The sequence below is a fragment of the Chiroxiphia lanceolata genome, chromosome 3 (assembly GCF_009829145.1).
Source record: "Chiroxiphia lanceolata isolate bChiLan1 chromosome 3, bChiLan1.pri, whole genome shotgun sequence".
Taxonomy (NCBI): Eukaryota; Metazoa; Chordata; class Aves; order Passeriformes; family Pipridae; genus Chiroxiphia; species Chiroxiphia lanceolata.
Genome location: NC_045639.1, coordinates 82361099 through 82382733, shown reverse-complemented (window position 1 = coordinate 82382733; position 21635 = coordinate 82361099). Strand labels below are relative to the sequence as shown.

Here is a 21635-nt window from a genome sequence, read left to right as displayed (position 1 = left end):
AAAAATTCACTTAGCTGTTTGTATTAAAAGACCTATCTTATCCAGGTTATTTCTCAGGGATTTGGTACATTTTGGCTTTTAGCTGATCAAAACCATATTCCTTATCCCTTCTCAGTTTCTTAGTATAAGAGCACAGCATGTTGTATTAAGTTTCTACGAGTGCCAGCACCTTCACTTACAGCCACGTAGAAATGAAGTATAAAATAATCTTTAAGCTATAATACGTCAATAAATACTGACAGAATTTGAAATGAAGCTGAAAACCTAGTTGGGAGTTAACTAGGCAAAATCTAATCTAAACAAATCCAATCAATTCTAATCTGTTATTGCAAACTAAGCAACAGAGAACAGGATCAAATAATTTCCTAAATTTATGAGTCAAGGATCCAACTTCTTCAACAGGTTTTACATGCAGGTTTTAGCATATGGACCAGATGATGTCACAAGGGCCCTCTTGCAACTTAAATTACTCTTCATAACATACTTTATCCACACATTAGTTATGAACATCAGACCCTAAATTACTGATTCAAAATCATAACAACATAAATAAATAGAAAAGTTGATCTTCAATGCCTCTACCAAGATGCACTTATACAAAACCGGGCTAACAGAGGAAGAAAAAACACCAGATTCAATGTTTTCAAATCAGCAGAAAATATTTCCTCTTAGTGTGTTTTTTTAAAATATCTTTGGTAAACAGCAAGTGGCACCTTAGCCTCATGTCCCAACAAATACAAATAAAGAAACAAACAAAAACGATAGCCCTGGTTCATACAAAAGAACTGCAAATGAAGAAAACATGGGGGACCATTGTATTATCTGCACAAAAATCTTTAAAGACCTTCAAGTATACAACTACAGTGTAATCTTCACCTATTGTTTTTCACGACAATTTAGAAAAGTAACACATACTTTGAAGCTATCTTTTTGCACTGATAGTCTGCAAGTAAATAAATATCTCCTCTTTCAGTAACACATACTGTAGCACCATCACTTGCAGAGACCAAGGACACAGAGATGTCTTTATGATGTAGAGCAGAAACTTGGCGAGGTGCAGTTACACATTTTTCTCCATTAGGATCCAGCAGATAACCTAAAAAATACAACACACCCCAAAAACATTATTTGCTATTCTACACGTCGTACATTTAAAGGATACTTTGCTACACTACTTTGAACAACCCTTAAACTCTAAAAGATTTTTTAGGTAGCTGGATAATTCATCTTCGAAATAATTAAGGTAGGTAAGAAACACACCACACATACTTGTTAGTTCACCACAAACATCAGAAAACACTCAAGATTTGATACATAAAAATGAAGTAAGGCATATTCCACTAGGAAGCTATTTAATGAGGTTGTACTGCTTTGATTCCAAAAAAAAGAATATTAATTTGATCATATTACAGTCAATACAGTAAAATACTGTAACACTGGCATAAACTACAGCTTATTTCAGCCACTGGAAGACACCAAAAAAGTTTTTCAGAAAAACTACTGTAAGTGCACGAAGGTAGCAGTTACATGAAACAGACAAATTTTCAGCTGTAATGCAAGATCTCTGAAAACATTAAAAAAAGAAAAATAAAAACAGGCCATTGCTGCTCTGCTGGGATAAGAAATCTAACAACAAGAATCTCATATATAATATAACCCTGCTTCGTATGCAGGGCATAATTGCAGGGCACTTAGGTCTGCACCACTGAATGGAGCAGGGTACAGATATCCAGGAACAAGCAGCAGAGTTACCTCTACAGTTGGAAGCAACACTGCCTTATGACAGTGTAGGGCCATGCTCAAACATTTTAAACAGGCAAGGTTTACCAGCACAGGTCTATCATGGTGCCCAGCTGACATAACTATACCGTTTACAATTCACTTAGTGTCTCTATGGTACTGCACTGGGACGTGTGCTAACCAGAATAATCCCAACAACACTAGCAACCACAAAAACAACTTATATGATGGGTGCATATGAAAAAAAATGGCAAAAACAAAGAGATATTCACTGTAAAATACTTCTCTGACAAAGACAAGTTTTTGCACATACCTCTTCAACCTTAAATAGAAACACAAAAAGTGTTGGAACCTGAGGCCAGAGCTGATACAGATTAACTATAAGCACCAGAACTAGCTAAACAGTTTTGTTTGCACACAGACACAAAACTGCAAAAATGCAAATCCAAACCAATACTGCAATACCTGTTTATCAAAAAAGACAAAAGCAATTAAAATATACCATTCATACAACAAATCAAGAAGTTCACCAATTGGTAATACGTTTTTAGTAGGTTCTTTCTTGACTTCAGAATAATACAGAGTTAAGTGAAGCTTCTGGTAATGGCGTTGTTGGAAAAAATCTAGATATAGGCAAGTATCTAACTTTAAAAAGTTAGTATGGAAAAAGTTATCAGTATCATGTTTACAGTGCATGATGAAAGAAGGACATAGGCAGGAGAGCTGAAGGCTGGTTTATAATTTATTAAGGGCAGTACAAGCCAGACTGTTGGAAGGAGAAAAGCATGTCTTGGGGTAATTTCCAACACAAACAGCAACATTCTGTTTCCTGAAAGTATTCAGCAGCAGGACCATACTTGATACACGTAAGGCAGAAGAATTATAAAGAGTTCAAATAAGACAGTTAAGTCTGACTAGCTCCTATCATCTCAAAATGTGAAACTGGTAGTAACGAAAAATATTCTTCAAAAGAAGTGTGAAGGGATGATGTCACCAGATCGGTTTAAAAAAAAAAAAAAAAAAGAGGGAAAAGAAAGCTTCAACCAGGCTTCTGTTCTAAGAAGCAGATGACAGGTTAAGCATGAATGACATCTTTAAATGGTTGGATTTCAGGTTTTACTTTCAGAACACTTCTACCTTACCTAGTTGACCGCCATTCAGCCCCATGGTATACACTGCTTCCTTAGTCCATAGCACTGTATGGAATCTGCCTGCAGCCACTCCAATCACCACTCTACCTTTCAGGTTTTTTGCCTGAACCTAAGCACAAATCCAAAGTACATCTTAATATCAAGTAGCAACAGGTGAATTTCACATGTACAAACTTCTGACAACATTTAACTCCTAAAGTCATTAACCATGAAGCACTGACATCAATCCACATACAGTCTAATAAATCAAGATTATTTCAGAAGTTCGTCAGGTGAGACACTATTGCACTAGTGACAAAAAGAAATAAACTTTTTTCATTATCTAATCAGAACTGGAATCGAGTCTCTTTACGCTGTCTTCATATGTAAGATTTTGAACAAGACTGCACAGAACATGTTATAAGACAGTCAAAGAAGATTCAGGTGCTGCAAAATTTCAGCTAAAAGTTTCAACTTGTAAATCCTAATGCCCTAAACATACTGCAGAACACTACAGTACTAATTCCACACTTCAAATTTAACTTCATTTTCCAGATTAAGATGAAAAACTCAAAACAAATCCTGTGGATACAGAGCTGTCATTACACTAATGAAGAGCATCCCATGGTAACCCAAAACACTATCCTGTTGCATTTTGGCCAATAATTCTTTTCTACTTTTATAACACTGGTAGTGCAGTGTTGTTCTACTTCAGATGAACCTTCCTTTCAGTGAAAGGTAATGTAACACTTTCTTTACTTACAAAAAAATAAAACTTAAGAGATTAAGTATAGAAATATAGTTAAATTGTTGATGCCTATACCCTCTCTTCCCTGTAATTATTCTTCCCAAAGCACTGACTCCAGAATCAACAATGCTTCCAGCAAAGGATATAACAATCAAACCCTGAGAGCCATCATTCAGTGACTCAAAAAGAGCAAGAATGTCAAATAATACACACCTATTAATGTTACATCACTTCAGCTACAGAACAATTTGAGGAAGAAAAGGGTTTTGGCAATTGTACCCTGTATCATACTTCACACTACAAACTTTAGTAGTGTTCAGGTTACAAACTAAGACATTTATCAGGACAGAGTTAAGCATTTAAGATCTGAGATGTATGATAAGACAGAAACAAGATTTATCTGAACTCACATCAAACTTGGTTGTCCTGAAAAGGTTTAAGTTATTTCCATAACCTTCGCATTTTACTTTCTGTTAAAAAAACCAAAACCAACAAAAACTAAACAATTAAGCTTTGACTGATGTTATTTTTACCTGTCTAGGAACACTACAGTTAGGAGGAGGAGGAAGAATACCCAATTGATGGAAAGTATTCAAACCAAATGTGTAAACATATCCATCTTCTGTTAAAACAACAGTATGATCCTTAGCTGCAGCTATCTGGGAGCACTGATGACCAGTTAAGCCTTCCACAAGTCTTGGAACCTGAACAAGAAAAGAAATACTGATATAAAAATATACTGGTTTGATATTAACTGGTGGCCATCTATGACACCAAAGTAACACCAATAGACAGTCATGACCAAATACTGAAATACAGATAAAAATGCATCTGAACACACAGTACACTCATTAACATAATTACCACATCCAGTGCAGTAAGATGAACTACTTTCATTTGAAATGCATCCTCTGCTATGAAGTGAGATGACTTTTAAACCACCTGTTCCAAAATTAGATTGGAAACTATATCTTTAGAACAGCTGAACAGATATTAGCTATCACCTCTTTTGTTTTTCTTTTTAAATTACTATGAACATTAAAGATTTCTCCCTCCAATACAGAATAATTCTAAGAAAATTCCACAGAATAAGGAAGCAGTGCTGTATCCTTGACTCTTCATGCCCTCTAACATGAGTTCTCCTTTATTCAACTAGGTAACATCCTAATTTTGAAAGAGCAATTTGGATAAAAAATTCTAATTTCATAGAATTGCTTTAAAAAGCTCTCTTCTTCAAAGAGCTCCAGTCTTCACTATAGCATTCACCAACAGAATATCCAGTTCTACCAGATACTGGATATTAGAAATTTTTAAAAATGACTGTGCTGCAAGTTAGACACACACTACCAGGTAATGTGCACAGGATAAGATGTTTAAGAATTGCATTGTCATCATATCTTAGTCTTCTCAAATCTTAGTTTTCATATTGCAACAATGTACTATTCAAATGAAAGTGATCAGTGAGTTTGCACTTAATAGCTGTGTAAGTCCAGTAAGAAGGAACCTTACCATCACTCTTCATGCCACTACAGCTCCACAGTACTGCTGTTTCCTTTGTGACAGCCTTGCAAACATCAGAAGGCATCACAAACCTACTTAAGAAGCCAACCCAGACAAAAGACATTTGCTTCCACTTATCTGGCATCAGCTAACCTTTAAAACAACTCAGCCATAACACAAAAGTCTGACTGCTCTGTCTAGCTATCTTAAATCCATCATCATCATCATCATCATCATGGCTGGGCTTCGCAAACGAAGATTTGGGAAGGCACTATCCACATTTGTTACAAGCACGGTGGTGACTTATGAGGCCAATACGTGACAGACGTATCCGATTGCAAAAGGCACAGCAGAAAGACTCCTTAGATGGTGTAATCTGCAAAACACGGTTCTTTCTGCGTTGCCTTTTTTCCTCGAGAGTGATCCTGCATGAGTTCTCAAAGGAGACAGCTGCGTTATAGATGGTGTGTCTCCAGGCCTCCCGATTGGAGGCCAGAGTAGACCAGTTATGTTGATCAATATGGCCAAGGCTGAGATGTTGTTTCAGGGAGTCCTTGTATCTTTTCTTCGGGGCTCCTCTCTTGCGACAGCCAGTGGCAAGTTCACCATAAAGCAAGATCTTAGGGAGGCGGTGGTCCTTCATCCTGGAGACGTGCCCTGCCCAGCGCAGCTGTGTTCTCAGCAACATGGCCTCAATGCTAGTGACTGCTGCCTGTTCTAGAACAGATGTAGTGGTCACATAATCTGACCAGTGGATGTTTAAGATTGTACAGAGGCAGTGTTGATGGAAGCGTTCTAGGAGACGCAGGTGGTGGCGGTAGATGACCCATGATTCGGAACCATACAAGAGAGTAGACAATTAAACTATATTTAAATGCACATTCCTTTACTCTCTGCCACCTCACTACTAGCACTGGAGAGGTTTTTGTTATTTGGTGGGGAGCAAGGGGGCTGGTTTGAAATCAACAGCAAACTCGTTTTGAAAGTACACTGACAGAAACTCCAATTCACTTTTTAAACTTGCTGTTTGAAATAAAAGAAACATTATGCTAGACTACATTAACATAAAGCAGCATACCAGGCACGTTTGTTCATCACCATGACCCAAGCGCCCTCCTTGTCCATGTCCACATGTATAAACTTGACCTTTGTGGGAAAGGAATACAGAGTGGAATTTGCAGAGTACCACCTGAAAAAAAACAAAGGCAAAAAGGGAGGGGAGGAGGTAATATAGGGCAAATTAATTTTCCTGGATAATCTGAGAACATCTGTCAAAAGTACTTTGTGAAGAAGTTCTTCTTTAATAAAGATATGTTCATGAAAATACAAGTAAGATATTAAAGCATAGGACTGCCAAATCAAGGTACAAGGAACACAAAATATATATACATATATTAAGTATATTATGTATTGCTTTAACGTACTTGAAGAGATCAACAGTTTCAGTTTAATAGCCCCCAGGCTAACAGAAGCTCAAAGACTGAGTTTTAAGGGCCATAATACTGCCTCAGAATAGCTGAAGAAAACATGCTAAGACTGCAGCAGATTGTCTGCCCTGAATGTTTGCTCATGTTCTACTTTAAACTTCCAAACATTCTCAAACTGAAGTCCCAAGAAGTTATTAGAGTTCTCAATAATTGATAACTTCTTTGATACTTCTTCCTGCTCACGCACCCGTCCAAGTTCATTGAGAAAGGTGCCTATGTAATACATTAAGAATACCTGTTTGATATACACGCCATTCCGAGGAAAAAGATCCACCAGCTCAGGATGATGTTTACCCTGTTGACCACCATGACCCAAAGTGAAATTTATATTGTTTCCCCAGGTGTAGACTTCTGTGGGATCTGTAACGAAAAACATTCTCTCTGCAGCTTGTAAATTTACCAGTCTTGCGCATACTGACTCCAAAAACCAACTGTTTCTATCTAAAATTTGAAGAGGAAAGCTGTTTCTTACCTAAAACTAAACTTTACAAACATTTAATCCTATGAGAAGTAAAGTGTTACAACAAAATATTTTAACAATATTGTACAGATGATCAACATTAGTTATATTTGCAGAAAATGTGAACATTTTGCAGCAGTAGATTTACACATCATTTTCAGAAGACAACTATTAACCACCTTAAGTTATATATGCTTTGTTTCAATTTAGTAAAAAGCCTTTCCCAAATTCAAATCAGAGAGGTGGCCAAAAATGACATTTATATTTTTTAAATAACCTTTCAGAGACATCTGAACACCATTTTCTGATGAGTAAAAAACTGAAATCAATGTGTATTTCACCAAGCTGCACCACTGCCCAGGGAGACCTTACGGCAGCCTTCCAGTACCTGAAGGGGACCTATCAAGAAGGCTGGAGAGGGATTTTTTTATAAGGGCATGTATTGATAAGACAAGCAGGAACGGTTTCAGATGGAAAGAGGGTACGTTTAGGATAGACAATAGGAAGAAAATATTTACAGTGAGGGTGGTGAGGCACTGGAACAGGTTGCCCAGAGAAGTTGTGGATGCCTTATCCCCGGATGTGTTCAAGGCCAGGTTGGATGGCACTTTGAGCAACCTGGTGTAGTGAAAAGTGTCCCTGCACACAGTAGCGGGGTTGGAACTAGATGACTTTTAAGATCCTTTCCAATCCAAACCATCTCTGATGATTTTAACTGAGAAAAACAGCAGAATAACTGAGGTCAAAAAACACCTCTGGAGATCATCTAGTCCAATGCCTGTGCTGAAGCTGGGTCATCTAGAGCAAGTTGCCCAAGACTATTTTCTCTCATGTTTTGAGTATCTCCGAGGATGGAGTCTGCACAACTTCTTTGGGTTACCTATTACATCACTTGCCTTTTTTCTTATTTTTTTTTAACCTCTGAGTCAGTCATTATTCCTACATTTTTTCAACACATGTGCATCCTGTGCCTACCACCAAGATTCTGTTCTTGCTTTCTTCTGATATTAGCAACCCCCATACCTTCAGGTATCTCATAATTTACAAAGTCCTAACTAAAAACACAAAATATTATCTACGCTGGTACATACATTAATACATTGGTGACACATATCTTCTTAGAAAACACAAATTAAGCTATTTAATCTCCTACCAGTTTTCTTGAACACCACATGGATAGGTCTATCTTTCATCACAAGATCCAGGGCTGATAAGCCTTCTTTATCCTGAACATACAGACTAACGCCATGCTGAAAGTGAAGGAGAGAAGGGGAAGAGAAGAACTGAAGTTCATTTTAACTGCACAGCTTGAAGTAAACCAGGTAAACGTTTAAGAATCTATACAAATCTTTAATTGAAGTTTAATACTGATAAAAGAAACTCTTCAGATTCAAATAAACTGTGAGCAAATCTGAAAAAAAAATAAACAGTGCAATTCTGTTCAGCCACATATACATCGTGTTGACTTATTAACTGGGATTTTATTGTCTGAATGCTGACTGTGTAATAGGATGTAATCAGTGAAATACAAAGTAAAGAGATTTGAAGATAAAGTACTGACATCTAAGAATCACAAATATTCATCAAAAATGCATTCACCAGCTTCAAAGAACATATTTTCTTAAATTGGCATGTTTATAGAATCAGTTTTGACAATCTAGAGAAGTAAAAAATAAAAAAAAACTAATATGACTTTGAAAACAAGCAAGGAACAGTGGTTCACAGCTACTGAGAAAAGGCAAGAGGACATAGTCAGACAAGAGACAGTAGGGAAGGTTCAGAGGCAGAAAACATGAACAGTTCATTCCTTTAGAACTCAGAGAGACATAGACAATCTCTGTAAATACCATTTGCTCATTACAAAAGAGTGTTGCTACACCAGCCTTGGTTTTAAGGAAATCAGGTGTCATCAACCACTTCCCTAAAGGGAGGAACTGCAGATGTTCCCAATAGAACCTAATGGATAAAACAGCCGTACCTTGCTAATGCGAAGGAAAACCTTACAGAACCTCACACTTAAGAGGTAAATACATGCAATACAAAAATGGAGGGAGCACAGTTCACAATTCCTTCAAGCATGACAGAAGGACAGCCAGCCATATCTGAAATAGGGATTTTAACCCATAATTTTCCTTGGAAAACCACTAGCCAGAAGAACAACAATATACATTCTCCAAATTATAAAGCCAACCCTATTAGCTACAGTGCTGGTATTAACTCACTATAAAACAGAAAGACTGATCTATTTCTTTGACTTAACCAGTTGTTGGATATTCTTCACTTTGGAAGTCATTTAAGTCATTCACAAGCAGACAGAGGCTGCAGTGATATTCACATGGCCTGAATTTGTGAAAACAAACCCCAATCGCTGAGTGGCAAATCTTGTAGTAAGATACAGTCTGAGAATAAGGTATGACTGCCTCCAGCCCACAGCAGAAGTCTGTCATCCCCATTAGCTTAGGGCACCAGGGCCTGATTCTGGGGCCAGTACAGGAAGTTGGTTAGAGTATGGTGCTTGCTAACAATGCCAAGGTCACAGGTTCAATCTCCATACAGGCCATTCACTTAGGAGTTGGATTCAATGATCCTGGTGGGTCCCTTCAAACCCAAATATTCTTTGACTAAACTATGCTGGTGTTGCAAACAGTACTGCTTAATATCTTCGGACAACGGGCCAGAGTGCTCCCTTAGCAAAGGTGATGATCCAGGAGGAGCAGCTGATAAGTCAGAGGATTGTGCTGACATTCAGCAGGAAGGACCTTGACAGGCTGGAGCAATGGTCCAAGAGGAACCTCATGAAGTTCAACAAACGCAAATGCAAATCCTGGCCCTGGAGAGGAACAATCCAGTGTACCAATACAGCTGGAGGCCAAATGGCTGGAAAGCACCATAGTAGAAAAGGACTTGGGGCTTCTTGTAGACAACCAGTTGACCGTAAGCCAGCAATGTGTCCTCACAGCTAGGAATGGTGAAAGCACTCAGGGCTGCCTGTGGGACTGCTGCCAGCAAGCATTACTCAGCACTGGCAAGCCACAGCTGGAGTGCTGGCTTCAGATCTGGACTCCCAGACATGGATATAAAGGACCAAGTCCAGCAAAAGATCATGAAAACAATGACTGAGGCATCTGACATACAAAGAGAAGCTGAGAGAGCTGGGATGCTTGCCTAGAGAAGGTTTGGGGCGGGGGAGAAGGACAGCATGCTTTATCAATATGCATAATAAACAGCTGCTTGGAGGTGAGAGGTGGGATCATAGCGATACTCAGTGACAGATAAAGCGGCAACAGGTACAAACTGAAATATAAGAAATTCTGTTTAAATCTAAACCCTGCTTTTACTGCACCGGTATTAAAACATTGGAACAGAGATGTCTGATGCTCTTTTCAAAATCCAGCTGGACACAGCCCTGGGCAATCTGGTCTAGTTGACCTTGCCTGAATATGGGGGTTGGACTAGACAACCTTTAGAGATATCCTTCTAGCTCAGCTATTTCGTAATTCTATTCTATAATCTGTTCCTGTTGTTGCTATAATACCTTAAGAACATATCCTTTAAATAACACAGTACAGCAGAGGATTCACTTAAGGAACTGGGAGACAGAACACTCTCCATGAGCTGTTTTTTTCTGCTTCTTAGAAGAGTATCACAGAGTTGGCTATCACAAAAATCTCATTTTTTTATGCAACTGACAGAAAAGTAAAATACATCTGGGAAAACCTGTAGAGGCCTCCTGTAAGCAAATATCAAAAACACAGATATACACACATACACTAGAGGATTGAAAATTTTTTCATATATCAAGCACAGAGTTACTAATTTTCTAGAGAACAGAATCATGTACAATTCTTACAAAAACACCTACTTTTGTGAAGTTTAATGAAAAACTCCTCACTATGCAAGGGTACAGCACATATTTAACAATTACCAGACCTTCAAGAAATATAAAACACTGGATCCACAATCTTTTTGCTTCAAGTCTTGTTAAAAGCAGAGAATTCTACGTCTACAAATGGCTAGCCACTCTAATCTAAAAAGGCTGAACTCAAAATGGAAAATTCTCTGCCTTAAGAGGTTTTTAAGCAACTCTGAACCACAAATATTTCCTTTTCTCACATGGTTAAAGGGATATCGGACACCTCAAACAAATGTAGCTCTTCCCTTTGCTGTACTTGGGACAGGAGGAACAGAAGGAAGATTAATTAAAAATACATACAACTCGCTAAGTGGATGGGAAGAAACAGCAATTGTAAGAAAGGAATAAGGGGGACTGAGCAAAAGCCACTTAATAAAATATGCCATATCTTGAAGTGCCTCTCTCTCTCAAATATAAGATTCATTTCTAATTATAACGCCATTTAATCTTTCGTTATTTTATGTCCTCTTACACCAATTGGTACAATTACTGAAGAGTCCTTTCTTAGAGTATCTTTAGTCTGATCACTCTCCACTTTTAAGATCCTGACCCTGACATCACCCACACAAACAAGAAGAACTTGTGGACTTCAGGAACTCCACAATTAATCAGGGATTCTTACTCAGTGTTGATTTCTGCCCGGGCAGACAGTCATTTTTCATGAATACAGAGACAACCTTCAAGTAAATCAATGCTCTGAGATCTAAATACAACATCATTAAGACATATATTGAGAAAACCCTCAAGAGGCTTTCAGTCAAATTTAAAAACACACTTTTACATAACCAATACAACTCTAAAAATTGTAGATGCTGAGGAAAACTACAGTTGCAAATTACTCACCTTCAGTAATGACAAAACACAATCAATGTATCCATAAAATATACTTCTGTGCAAAGCTGTCCATCCAGACTCTTTGTCTTTCGCCAAGAGATCTACTCCTTTGGTCTCAGCCAACCAGTCTAGCACACCTTTTTTGCCACAAGACGAAGCGAGATGTATAACATTTCTGCCAAAGGCATCCTTTATAGTTGCAGCATTGTAGCAGTAAGAAGAGAGAAAGGCCTTGATCTGGCCTTCACTTCCTCTGGTTACTACAGAAATAACATCCAAAGCATGCTGTAGAGATCGACACTTTGAAGTGCACTCTGGCATGTAAGAACTCATCTTCACTTCTAAAGCTGCTCCTCTCCTTAAGGGGAACAACCCTTAAGTGTATCAAGGCACTCTGATTCAGTACACAACACAGTGCCCTAGAAAAATTGTAATTCCAAGGATGTAAATCCAGTTTTATTGAGCTGCCATTAGAAAACTTTGTTCTATTACGTTTGGCACTTGATTCAAATAAATATTTATAAATATATATTTTTAGAAGTCTTATTTCACCATCTTATATAACAAATATTCTTGTCCATAGAAAATTCCAAAAGTGAACTACCTCTAGTGTGCAGAGGGGGATTCCCCCTCCACACAACCTTATTCTTCTAAAACTCCATAATTGCAAGGGAGACCTGAAAGAGAACAAACCAGAACAGATTAGCAATCAAAAACTCTTCTCCCCAGCAACTGTACTGATTTAACCGCATACCAAACCAGCACTTTGAAGTACAGGACAAGACAATGTGCAAGGGTTAACTGACCTGCCCCATGCCACATGAGCTTATATTCAGATATTCACTCTGTTTAAAAAAAAACATTACTCCCTTCCCCACCCCAACCGCCAAAGGCACCTCCTACCTTTCTTTGACATAAATCTTGTAGCCTACAATGTGAACTGGATCCAAAAAAGTCATCTGAAGAAAAAAAAAGTATGCTTTCCCAACCTTAGGGTCCTCAGCACCCTGTTTACTGTCTAATTGTATCGTTACTTTGTTATCAGAAAGCAAGAACTGAACTAGAAGATTGACTGGGGGGCAGGGAGGGGGGAGAAAGAAAGAAAAAAACCAAAATACAAACAAAACCAAAACCAAACAGGCATCAAACCCCCCCCAGCTGTTGAGCGCACTTTGGCTAATAGAAGACTTGTCAGTAACACCCAGGGGGAGGGAGGGACCACCACAGTTTCCGTAGCCACTGCAAAAAATAGGATTATGCCCCACTTTCTCTTCCCTGCCCTGAATGCATACTCATGTCCCTACTAATTCTATTCCACAGAACCAACAGGAAGGTTCCTCTCCACCACTCCCATAGCTGCTAACACAGGTGGGAGAAAGGATGGCATCAGAGCAAATAAAAGCAGCTTGTACAAGATACATGAATTCAGGCAGGGCTAAGGTCTAAAGCTCCTGAAACAGGCAGGAAGAAGTGAAGGTCTAGGTTGGAAGAGGTAAGGGAGGAAAAAGAAGGAAAAGGAACCAAAGATACAAATTTTTCTTCATGAAAATATATTCACAATCTGGGGCATACAGCATTTCTGCTTAGCTTGGCATACTTATCTTTAGCACATCCATCTTTCTCTGGCATCCTCTTTCTCAAAAGTAAAGGCCTGACAGAAGCACTCACCTTGCATATGAAACATGTACAGTTAAAGTCAAAAGCGTCACAATTCACAAAGTGCACACAGCAGTATAAAAGTCACAGACAAACCCAGAAAACAGAGAAACTACATACATCACTGATACACTGCTGAATTAATTGTGAACTGCTATTAAGCCCCCAAAAAACAATATGCTTCAATCTTCCAAGCATAAGTTTAGTTTCAAACTGAGTGAAATAGGACAAGGCACAACACAGTTAACAACCCCCCCCACACACACTACTACTTCCAGCTCAGCAGTCATTAGCAAGTTCAGGTCCTACTCCTTGACCCCCACCCTGTCCGAAAAACCTGTTGAGCTTAGCTTCCATTGCTTTTCAGGCACTGAGTGCATAACCATATTTTGTTAACATCTCTCTCTGCAAAGACACGCCACAAAAAAACTTATTTTGTTCGGAAAACAGAAATCCCAGTCCTCCTCCTGTTTCAAGAATTATCATCAAGATTTCCATAAAGCTGCAAGCAATCAGTTTAGAGCAAACACTAGTAATGGAATGTAAACTTCAAAGAAAACAAAAGTCTAATTCAAGAGTATTCCTTTAAACATTTCACGACAAAGCCTTCAACAATTATTTTTCCACCTCAATCACAAGGGATTAAATACTCGGAATGCAAATCTACAGATCAGAGGTTGTTTCAGTGTGTACCTTCAAAACAATTTCACAGAGAGGCAAATGAAGAAGAAAAAAAAAAGTAGTCTTTATTTACTACAATTTAGTCCCTCATCCCTGACCAGGAGTAACAATCAGAAAGCTTTATGAGACCAGAATTGACCAAAACTTGTATTTGTCAAAGCAAGCTCCAGTTCACCCTACAGGTCATTTTCCAACCAACTTACAAACTTCTGCAGTAACGCAAAAAGTTAAACATATATGTGCATCGACTTTTCTCCTCTGGTCTTCTCAAGCTTGAGACTATAAAGAGAAGTGAATCACTGTCACAAGCTTAAAAAAAAAGCTCTAATTTCAAGAATGCAGCCTGACTTGCTGCTCCAGGGAATCAAAGTGTGATAGGTGACTATCAGCAGACTCAGATTGCCAATGCAAACACCGTTCTAAACACTAATAATTAAAAAAAAATATCTGGAGATCTACAGGAAGAACATCAGAAGTGCCATTATCCTCAAGTCAATTTGTCAGATTTCATCAATATGCCACTAGGCAAAAAAATTATGCTGTGGCAGAAGGATGAATTTTACACATACCTTTTAAAGTACATCTTAAATATAGTTCATTGTTTAGACATTATTATCAGTGCTACAAAGAATAAAACTAAAAACAACATCAAGAAAAATTACTCAGAGGAGCCATAAAACAAAGTAGACTAATCTCTTAGGTAAACTGGTATGAAATGACACCACCACCCAAGGGAGCAGTCCTGCTGTGCCATGTGCCATACCTCCCCTTGTGCAGATACACACCTATTTAAGACACTGAATTGCATGAGAAAATGATTCAGAAGAAATCAAATCCTAGTTTCAAAGAAACATGTGCCATTGCAAGAAAGGAAGAGAGAGGCCAAAGAAAAACCTATTTAAGGTACCTGAGGTCTAGCCTCACCAAACACCAAAATGTGAACAACAAATCAAACATTAAAAGAATAAAAAGTCTTCTCCTAGGTCACACTAACTCCATCATGGTGACATTTACCACAGCTATGTGAAACCTTACTCTGCTGAATTATTTCTTTATAAGTCATTCCAACCCATCCCTCCTTTACTCCAAACATTACAAAACTAGATACTATAATAGTGTATTCATACATACACCTTGAGATTCAAGACAGAAGGATGCAGATCAAGTTTTCACCTCTCCACAACAGACTGGCACACCAGTAACAGACATTATCATGTTAATACTGCATCTGAAAAAGGTTAATAATCAGACCTGACTGTTACACAAAGGAAGTCCTTAAGTGAAACCTTAAAACTTTCAAACTGTGAGTTGAAGCTCAGGTCTGTGTAAAAGCCTTTCTGCTGTTCAAATGCTTACTTCTAGTACAGGGAGTCCCAAATGAATGATCAGGATCTAAAATAAGCACAAAATAGGAAAAGCAACAGCATTTTTCAAACTTTTAAATGAAATGTCTAGAACACAGTGCCCTTTTGATTATGTGTCTCTACTTTTATTTGCAGATATTTCTGTAGGCTTCTCAGCACTAGTCATATTCATGCTATAATACCAGTGTCTTCCTAATGCTGTAATTATCAGAAGACATAAATAAATAAGATTATAACATTTTCAACATTTTTATGATAAAATAAGTATCATTTGGAGTTCAAAGTATTTTTAAAAACAAATTCCTAATTACATTTTATTATAGAAAAAAAGTCATCAAAAAATGGAGTATAACAAAGATGTTTTATTTCTGCAGCAAGTGGGTTTCTAAATTTTTGCCCTAGAGTCGTGAACTACTTATTATACATGTTCACAGTCCAGGAAAATTTAAAAGATTACAACCAACTTGGAAGCAATTCCTTAGAACTAAGAAAGTGTTTGTAGTATGTTGCCTCCTGGAATTAAGTAGAGCTGTCTCACTCAGCTCTCCCCTTCAGATAAGGCAAAGCACCACAGATGTCAGACACCCTCCAAGGAGGTGTGTGTCAGATGTGTCATCTGACCTTATGGAGTCAGAACATTTGCAGTTGAAAAAGTAGCTCTCTACCTATTGTGGTTGTTTCTTTGAAGAAGTCACTACAAAAATCACAGCTGTCACACCTCTCTTGAGTATGAAATGAACAAAGATTCTACACATTTGTAAGACCAAGCTAACAAATAACTTCATGACTAAGGATGATGGTGGCAGATTTCATTTCCTGAAAACAGCAGACAGCGGACATGAAATCTCAACATTTGAGCAAGATGAACAGAGTTGCAGAAGCCTTCCACTGTGAAGTTCCAGAAATCTGTGTATCACATTATCTATCAACACATCTCCAATTTTCTCTTTTCCTAGAAAGCATTTCCACAGAGATTGTCTGCTCTTGGCTCAAAGGTACAGGGGAACAACTAACCCTCACCTTATGGCTGGCAGCTTCAGCATATGTTTCTGACAACCAGTCTGGGAGGCACACATTTGATACTGGAACTCGTATCTGTGGTCCTTCCACTTCTTCCTGATGAAAGCCTACACTGAGGTATTACATCCAGCAAAATCTGGCTAACAAGAATGTGGATATCAGTACCAAGGCAGTGGCTAGTAGCTGTTGTAGCTTTTTTCATCTTAATATAGACAATGGTTTCACATGAAAGAGAATACAGAAGAGATTCAACTACTCAGAATTCAGTGCCACTTGAAGACAGATTGATGGGTTTGCATCTTCCACGTGCACTGCATTAAAGTAACTCAATTGCCAAATGAGTGACATGGTCTTGAAATCCATCCTCAGGCTGCTTTACTAAGACCTTAAAATTGGCATAACTTCATTCCATTCACTTTGTTTTTTATTTGTTTTTTAAGATGTTACTAATTTTACTAAATACTAGTTGCATCTAAAATGCACTTGGTGAAAACCTACCTAGCATTTGACTCTTCTAAAACAGAACTAAATAATGGTCTCTATTTTCCATATAAAAGAAGCCTAGAGCCTTCCTTGTCAATCATAATACCCTTCCTTTACAAAAATAGTGTAAATAATATGGCTTTTCTGAAGGTGCAAAATTCACTTGCTTTTCCTTTTGATAATAAGTTGCTAAATGAAGTGAGGGATGACTGGCAACGTCATAAACTTCAGGAAGGCTAAGTCCATCCTTATAAGGGATCCTAAAGATCCTAAAGATTTCCGTTGTGGAATGGAAGGGGAGTTGTTTTTCAAACAAACTTGCTGAAATTTCATAATGTTCTCCAAGTTGGTCCACTTGCACTTGTTTCATAAGATCACAAAAGATCTGTAACCATAACAGCATGAAAATCCTGAAAATATTTGTTGCCAAAGCAAACTTCACCACACCAACTACTTGACTAATAAGCTAATCAAAGAAGCAAATCTAAAGCTTACATAATTAAAGCCACAGGAATTTGCTATCATGCTACTAATTTTTCAGGATTTTCTGTTGACTATATTCTTACCTAAAGGCAACTTTCACTAATACATATTAAAGTAATAGTTTAGAATCTGACAAAAGTGACTAGAAAATTGAAGCTGGGTAGTAATATAACAAACTTAGCACTGGCATTAAGCAACATATCCTTAAGGAAACACAGATGAATTCCTAGATAAACAAAGCGAACACACCTTTAGGGTATAGGCAACATATTGTCCTAGGTTTAAAAGAACAGTTAGACTATTAATTTCTACTCAAATTACATAGCCACAGATAGTTTAATCTGTTTAAAAAGTCTCTGTACAATTGTTGAAGTCTAGGAAAAAATCTAAGCTTTTCAACCCCTTGAACGGTATTATATGAATACAAAGTACATTTTATGGAGAGAAAAGTGATTGATTATACAAGGAAAACCAGGTAAATCTAAGCCATGCAGCAGCTCAGAGTGGTTTGGCAGTCTCAAATTCTCACATAGAGACCTTTAAAAAAAGTGTTCTGCTCTTCTCAATGCAAAAATCATCAGGTAGAGCCCTGCCTCTAGCTCAGCTATCAAGTTTTAAGAGAAGTAAGTCAGTAGAGGAAAACGTTGGAAAGAGTCTGGGATTCAGAATGTTTATGAAACAACCTGTGAGTACAGGTTGAGCAAATTGGATCTCTTTTTTCCTTCAGCTGTGGCTTCAGCAGAGCACCCACAGCCTCTGAATGCAGCATCTGTTACATAAAGAAGAAAAATCAAAACTCCAGTCTGTTTTACCCCCGACAGTGGGATAAGTAGTCATTTGTTCAAATTCCATAAAGGATTCAGACAGGAAGGATTTTCAGATGACAAACTGAATGAAAATAACACTCTCAAAACAGGCTAGACAACAAGCAAACTGCTCAGGTTATAAATAAATGTGACCTGCCTATAAGTAAAGCTATGGAGGAAGACCGAGTTGCTTTAGAAACACCATGTTCCACCATGGCTGCTGTGTCCCTCGGGCCATGGCAGATCCCAGCTGCTTCATTTACTGGGCTGGGGCCTCTGTGCCACCGCTTGGCACAGGTACACTCTGGCACAAGTGGCCTTTAGAGGCTCTCTCCAGAGTTTCTATAACTTCCTCCTTCACAGTGACAGCAGCATAATCCTTATCAGAATTAAAACTTTCAGCAATCCAGCAACTCTAATTCAACTGTTCTTAACTGAGCAAACAAGCACTACCAACTAAAGGCAGAAACGTCTGTCAAAAAAAAGACCAAAGCACCATTGGTAGCTAATTTCAGCTACAACACGTCAGAGGACATCTATTAGTCAGGAATCATAGTACATAAACAGTAAACTGAAATATTGTGCTTGGCTTATCTAGAAATAGTCAAGACTACTTACATTTAATAACTTAATACTGTCCAAAACAATTAAAACATACAGAAAGTGATACGGACAAAAGTACAGTGAGTGCAGCTATAGGCATTTCCACAATACACTGGGACCTTGCTATAGATTTTTTATTGAAACAGATAATGCTGAAGAGAAGTCAAGCACAACAAACCACAAGTGTGCTCTAGAATTTCACCACACTTAAAACCGTATTTGATAAATCCATCAAGGATTTTTTCCATCTTAGGAAAAGTTGACTTTTTTGAACAAACTCTGAACTTTTGGTACATTATTATTATAGACTAGCCATACCAGATGTTGGGCGATTGCTGGTTTTTTGTAAACCATAAATTGTGATCAGTTTCCATGAAGACAGACAACTACACTAACCACGTCATCAAAAAAAAAAAAAAAAAAAAAAAAGAGTTGATTTTCCCTAAGAAGACTGGATGAAAGTATCCTTTTAAGCTAACTACGAGACCTCAGCTCTCTAGGGCTAACACTGCTGCTCAAATGGAGCAGCAGCCCTGTGAGCTTCTACCAAACGCCACAGACAAGGATCACGGCAGGCTTCCCGGGAATCTCCAGCTAAGGAAATCTGGCAAGAGGCTGCAGCCAGTGTCAAGAGGGGGAAGGTCTGAAGTGTTTCAGAGCCGGGAGAGAGGCCAGGGGAAAGCAGGGGGACCGAGGACCGTTCTGACTCCCACTACACACGTTCACATAGCCGGGGACCGACGAGGGACACAAGAGACTCCTCCACACCGGCAGCCGAGCCACGAAGCCGCTCCCCTCCCATCCTACGTGGCCGGCTACCCTTTACCCTGCCCGGCTACCCTGCTCAGGGCTCTCCCTCTTCCCGTCTCCACAGCCCCCCACCGCCCCCGCCCCGACCTCTCCGGCCGGTCCCCCCGCGGGCCACCCCCACCCCTCACCAGTCGCTAGATGAATGGGCTCGGGCGGGCAGGGCGGGACGCGCGCTGGGCAGCGCGGGGGCTCATCCTCAATGACTGTGGGGCAGGGCCAGGCTGTGGCTGTGTCTGCAGAAGCTACCGCGACACCTCAGCCGGCGATAGTGCCAGTGACACCGACGGTGACACCGGCGGCGGCAGCGCCAGACGGGGCCAGAACTCTCAGCAGGGAGTACCGACAACCACCGCCGCACCCACCAACAAGCGAGCCGCCGATTGGTCGCGGTGCCGCCGCACCTCGCACGCTGATTGGCTGCGACTGCCGCCTCGGCTCCGCCCCCTCCGACCGAGCCCGGATTGACTGACAGGCGGGGGCGGGAGGGGCGAGGGGGAGAAGGCCGCTCGGTGGGCGTGGTCTGGGCGTGGCGGAGCCATAGTGGTGGGCGGGGTCGGCTCCGTGGGCGGGGTGTCGAAGGTGCGCAGGCGTCAAATCAAAATGGCGGCTGCGGGTGAGGAGGGCTGAGGGTGCTGTGTGTCTTGTGGTGGGCGAGGGAGGGGGCTGGAATTAACAAGGAGATTAAGGAAAGGCAGGGAGCTGAGGTGCCTCCCGCTGGCAGACTTCACGGGAGAAGCAGCGTGTCTGCAAAGAGAGGGGATGGGTTTCTGGCAAGGCAGCGCCTCCCTCCAGCATGGCTCAAAAGCAAATAATCAGCCTGCAGGTCTCCTCAAAATAATAATCGAGAAGGCTGTGCTGATTCAGGTTGCGTTATGCTACTGCAGTTTGTCTCTCCGACAGAGCAAGTGGTCTAATTTATGAGACATAGGTTGATTTTTTACGAGGCTTTTGACGCCACCTGGGGGCAGTCTCACAAGCAAACTTGGCGTGTGGGCGGGATTTGCAAAACTGCTCTTGAACCTGTGGTTCACTTCATGTGTGCTTCAAGTAAACTCCCTGAGGGCTCAGTTCAGTTCTTGATTAACGTCTCAGATGATGCAATGGGTGCTACAGATTACAGTTTAATCTGGAACAGGATTAGGGCGTAGTATTTTAGGGTGGGAAGCTGGAACCAAGACAAGCAGTACCTACTGTAAAATACAGAGTAAAAAAAACCACACATCACTTTTTTTTTTTTTTTTTCAAAAAAATCGTTAATGATATATTTTTTTCCAAGAAATACATGAATGATGCCTTAATGCCAGTGGCCAAAGTTTCTACATGTTTCTTTAAAGCCACAGTATTATACCATGTGATGTGAGCATTAAGACCTTAAAAGAACCTAGCTATTTTTTAAACCACAAAACAGTTGAAAGAGAAGTTATGTGTGTGCTTCAACAAAAGTTCAGTTTGGGAAAGATTGAGTAGAAGTTGTATATAGATGAATCTCAAGCATTTTTATCTGTGCCATCTGACGATACAGTCTGCTTTCTGATTTTCTCTGTATGAAAGTTTAGTTTGCCAGCAGTCGTTCACCATTATAACTAACCCCACACGCTATATGAAATTTATTTATGCATTATTTTCCTAGTGATAGCTTCTTTGAGCTCCAGTCACAAACGTACTTCAGAGATGGCCTTGCTCCAAGTATGCTGCCAGCTGGCCTAAGAACAGTGATGACCATCTGGGGAGATATGGAAGTCCAAATGCAGCTGAAGTCAGTCATAAACAATGCTTTGTTGCACAATAACAAGTTCAAGTGAATAGCTGGGGCAGGCATCCTTTGGAGAGGTAAAGAGCTCGGTGGAAAAATAAAGGGGTCTAAGTAGAATAAGGCCCAACATTCTATATGAGAAAAATAATTTCTAGAATCTGGAC

General features: G+C 39.5%; 1 protein-coding gene across 4 annotated transcripts in view; it reads right to left on the bottom strand.

Moving 5' to 3' along the window:
* The window catches only part of IBTK (inhibitor of Bruton tyrosine kinase), a 56665-nt gene extending 36569 nt beyond the window's left edge, over nucleotides 1–20096 (bottom strand). For 3 of the 4 annotated variants that reach the window (XM_032682616.1, XM_032682619.1, XM_032682620.1), the window contains exons 1-8: nucleotides 19847–20081; nucleotides 11822–12489; nucleotides 8219–8315; nucleotides 6841–6965; nucleotides 6197–6307; nucleotides 4152–4322; nucleotides 2883–3000; nucleotides 916–1096 (exon numbers count right to left, since the gene is read on the bottom strand). In XM_032682616.1, coding sequence (XP_032538507.1) covers nucleotides 916–1096; nucleotides 2883–3000; nucleotides 4152–4322; nucleotides 6197–6307; nucleotides 6841–6965; nucleotides 8219–8315; nucleotides 11822–12145 — 1127 coding nt within the window. In that variant the 5' untranslated portion in view covers nucleotides 12146–12489; nucleotides 19847–20081. Of the gene's footprint in view, nucleotides 1–915; nucleotides 1097–2882; nucleotides 3001–4151; nucleotides 4323–6196; nucleotides 6308–6840; nucleotides 6966–8218; nucleotides 8316–11821; nucleotides 12490–19846 lie in introns of all 4 variants that reach the window. The other variant, XM_032682617.1, reaches the window with a different exon arrangement.
* Nucleotides 20097–21635: the final 1539 nt, after the last annotated feature.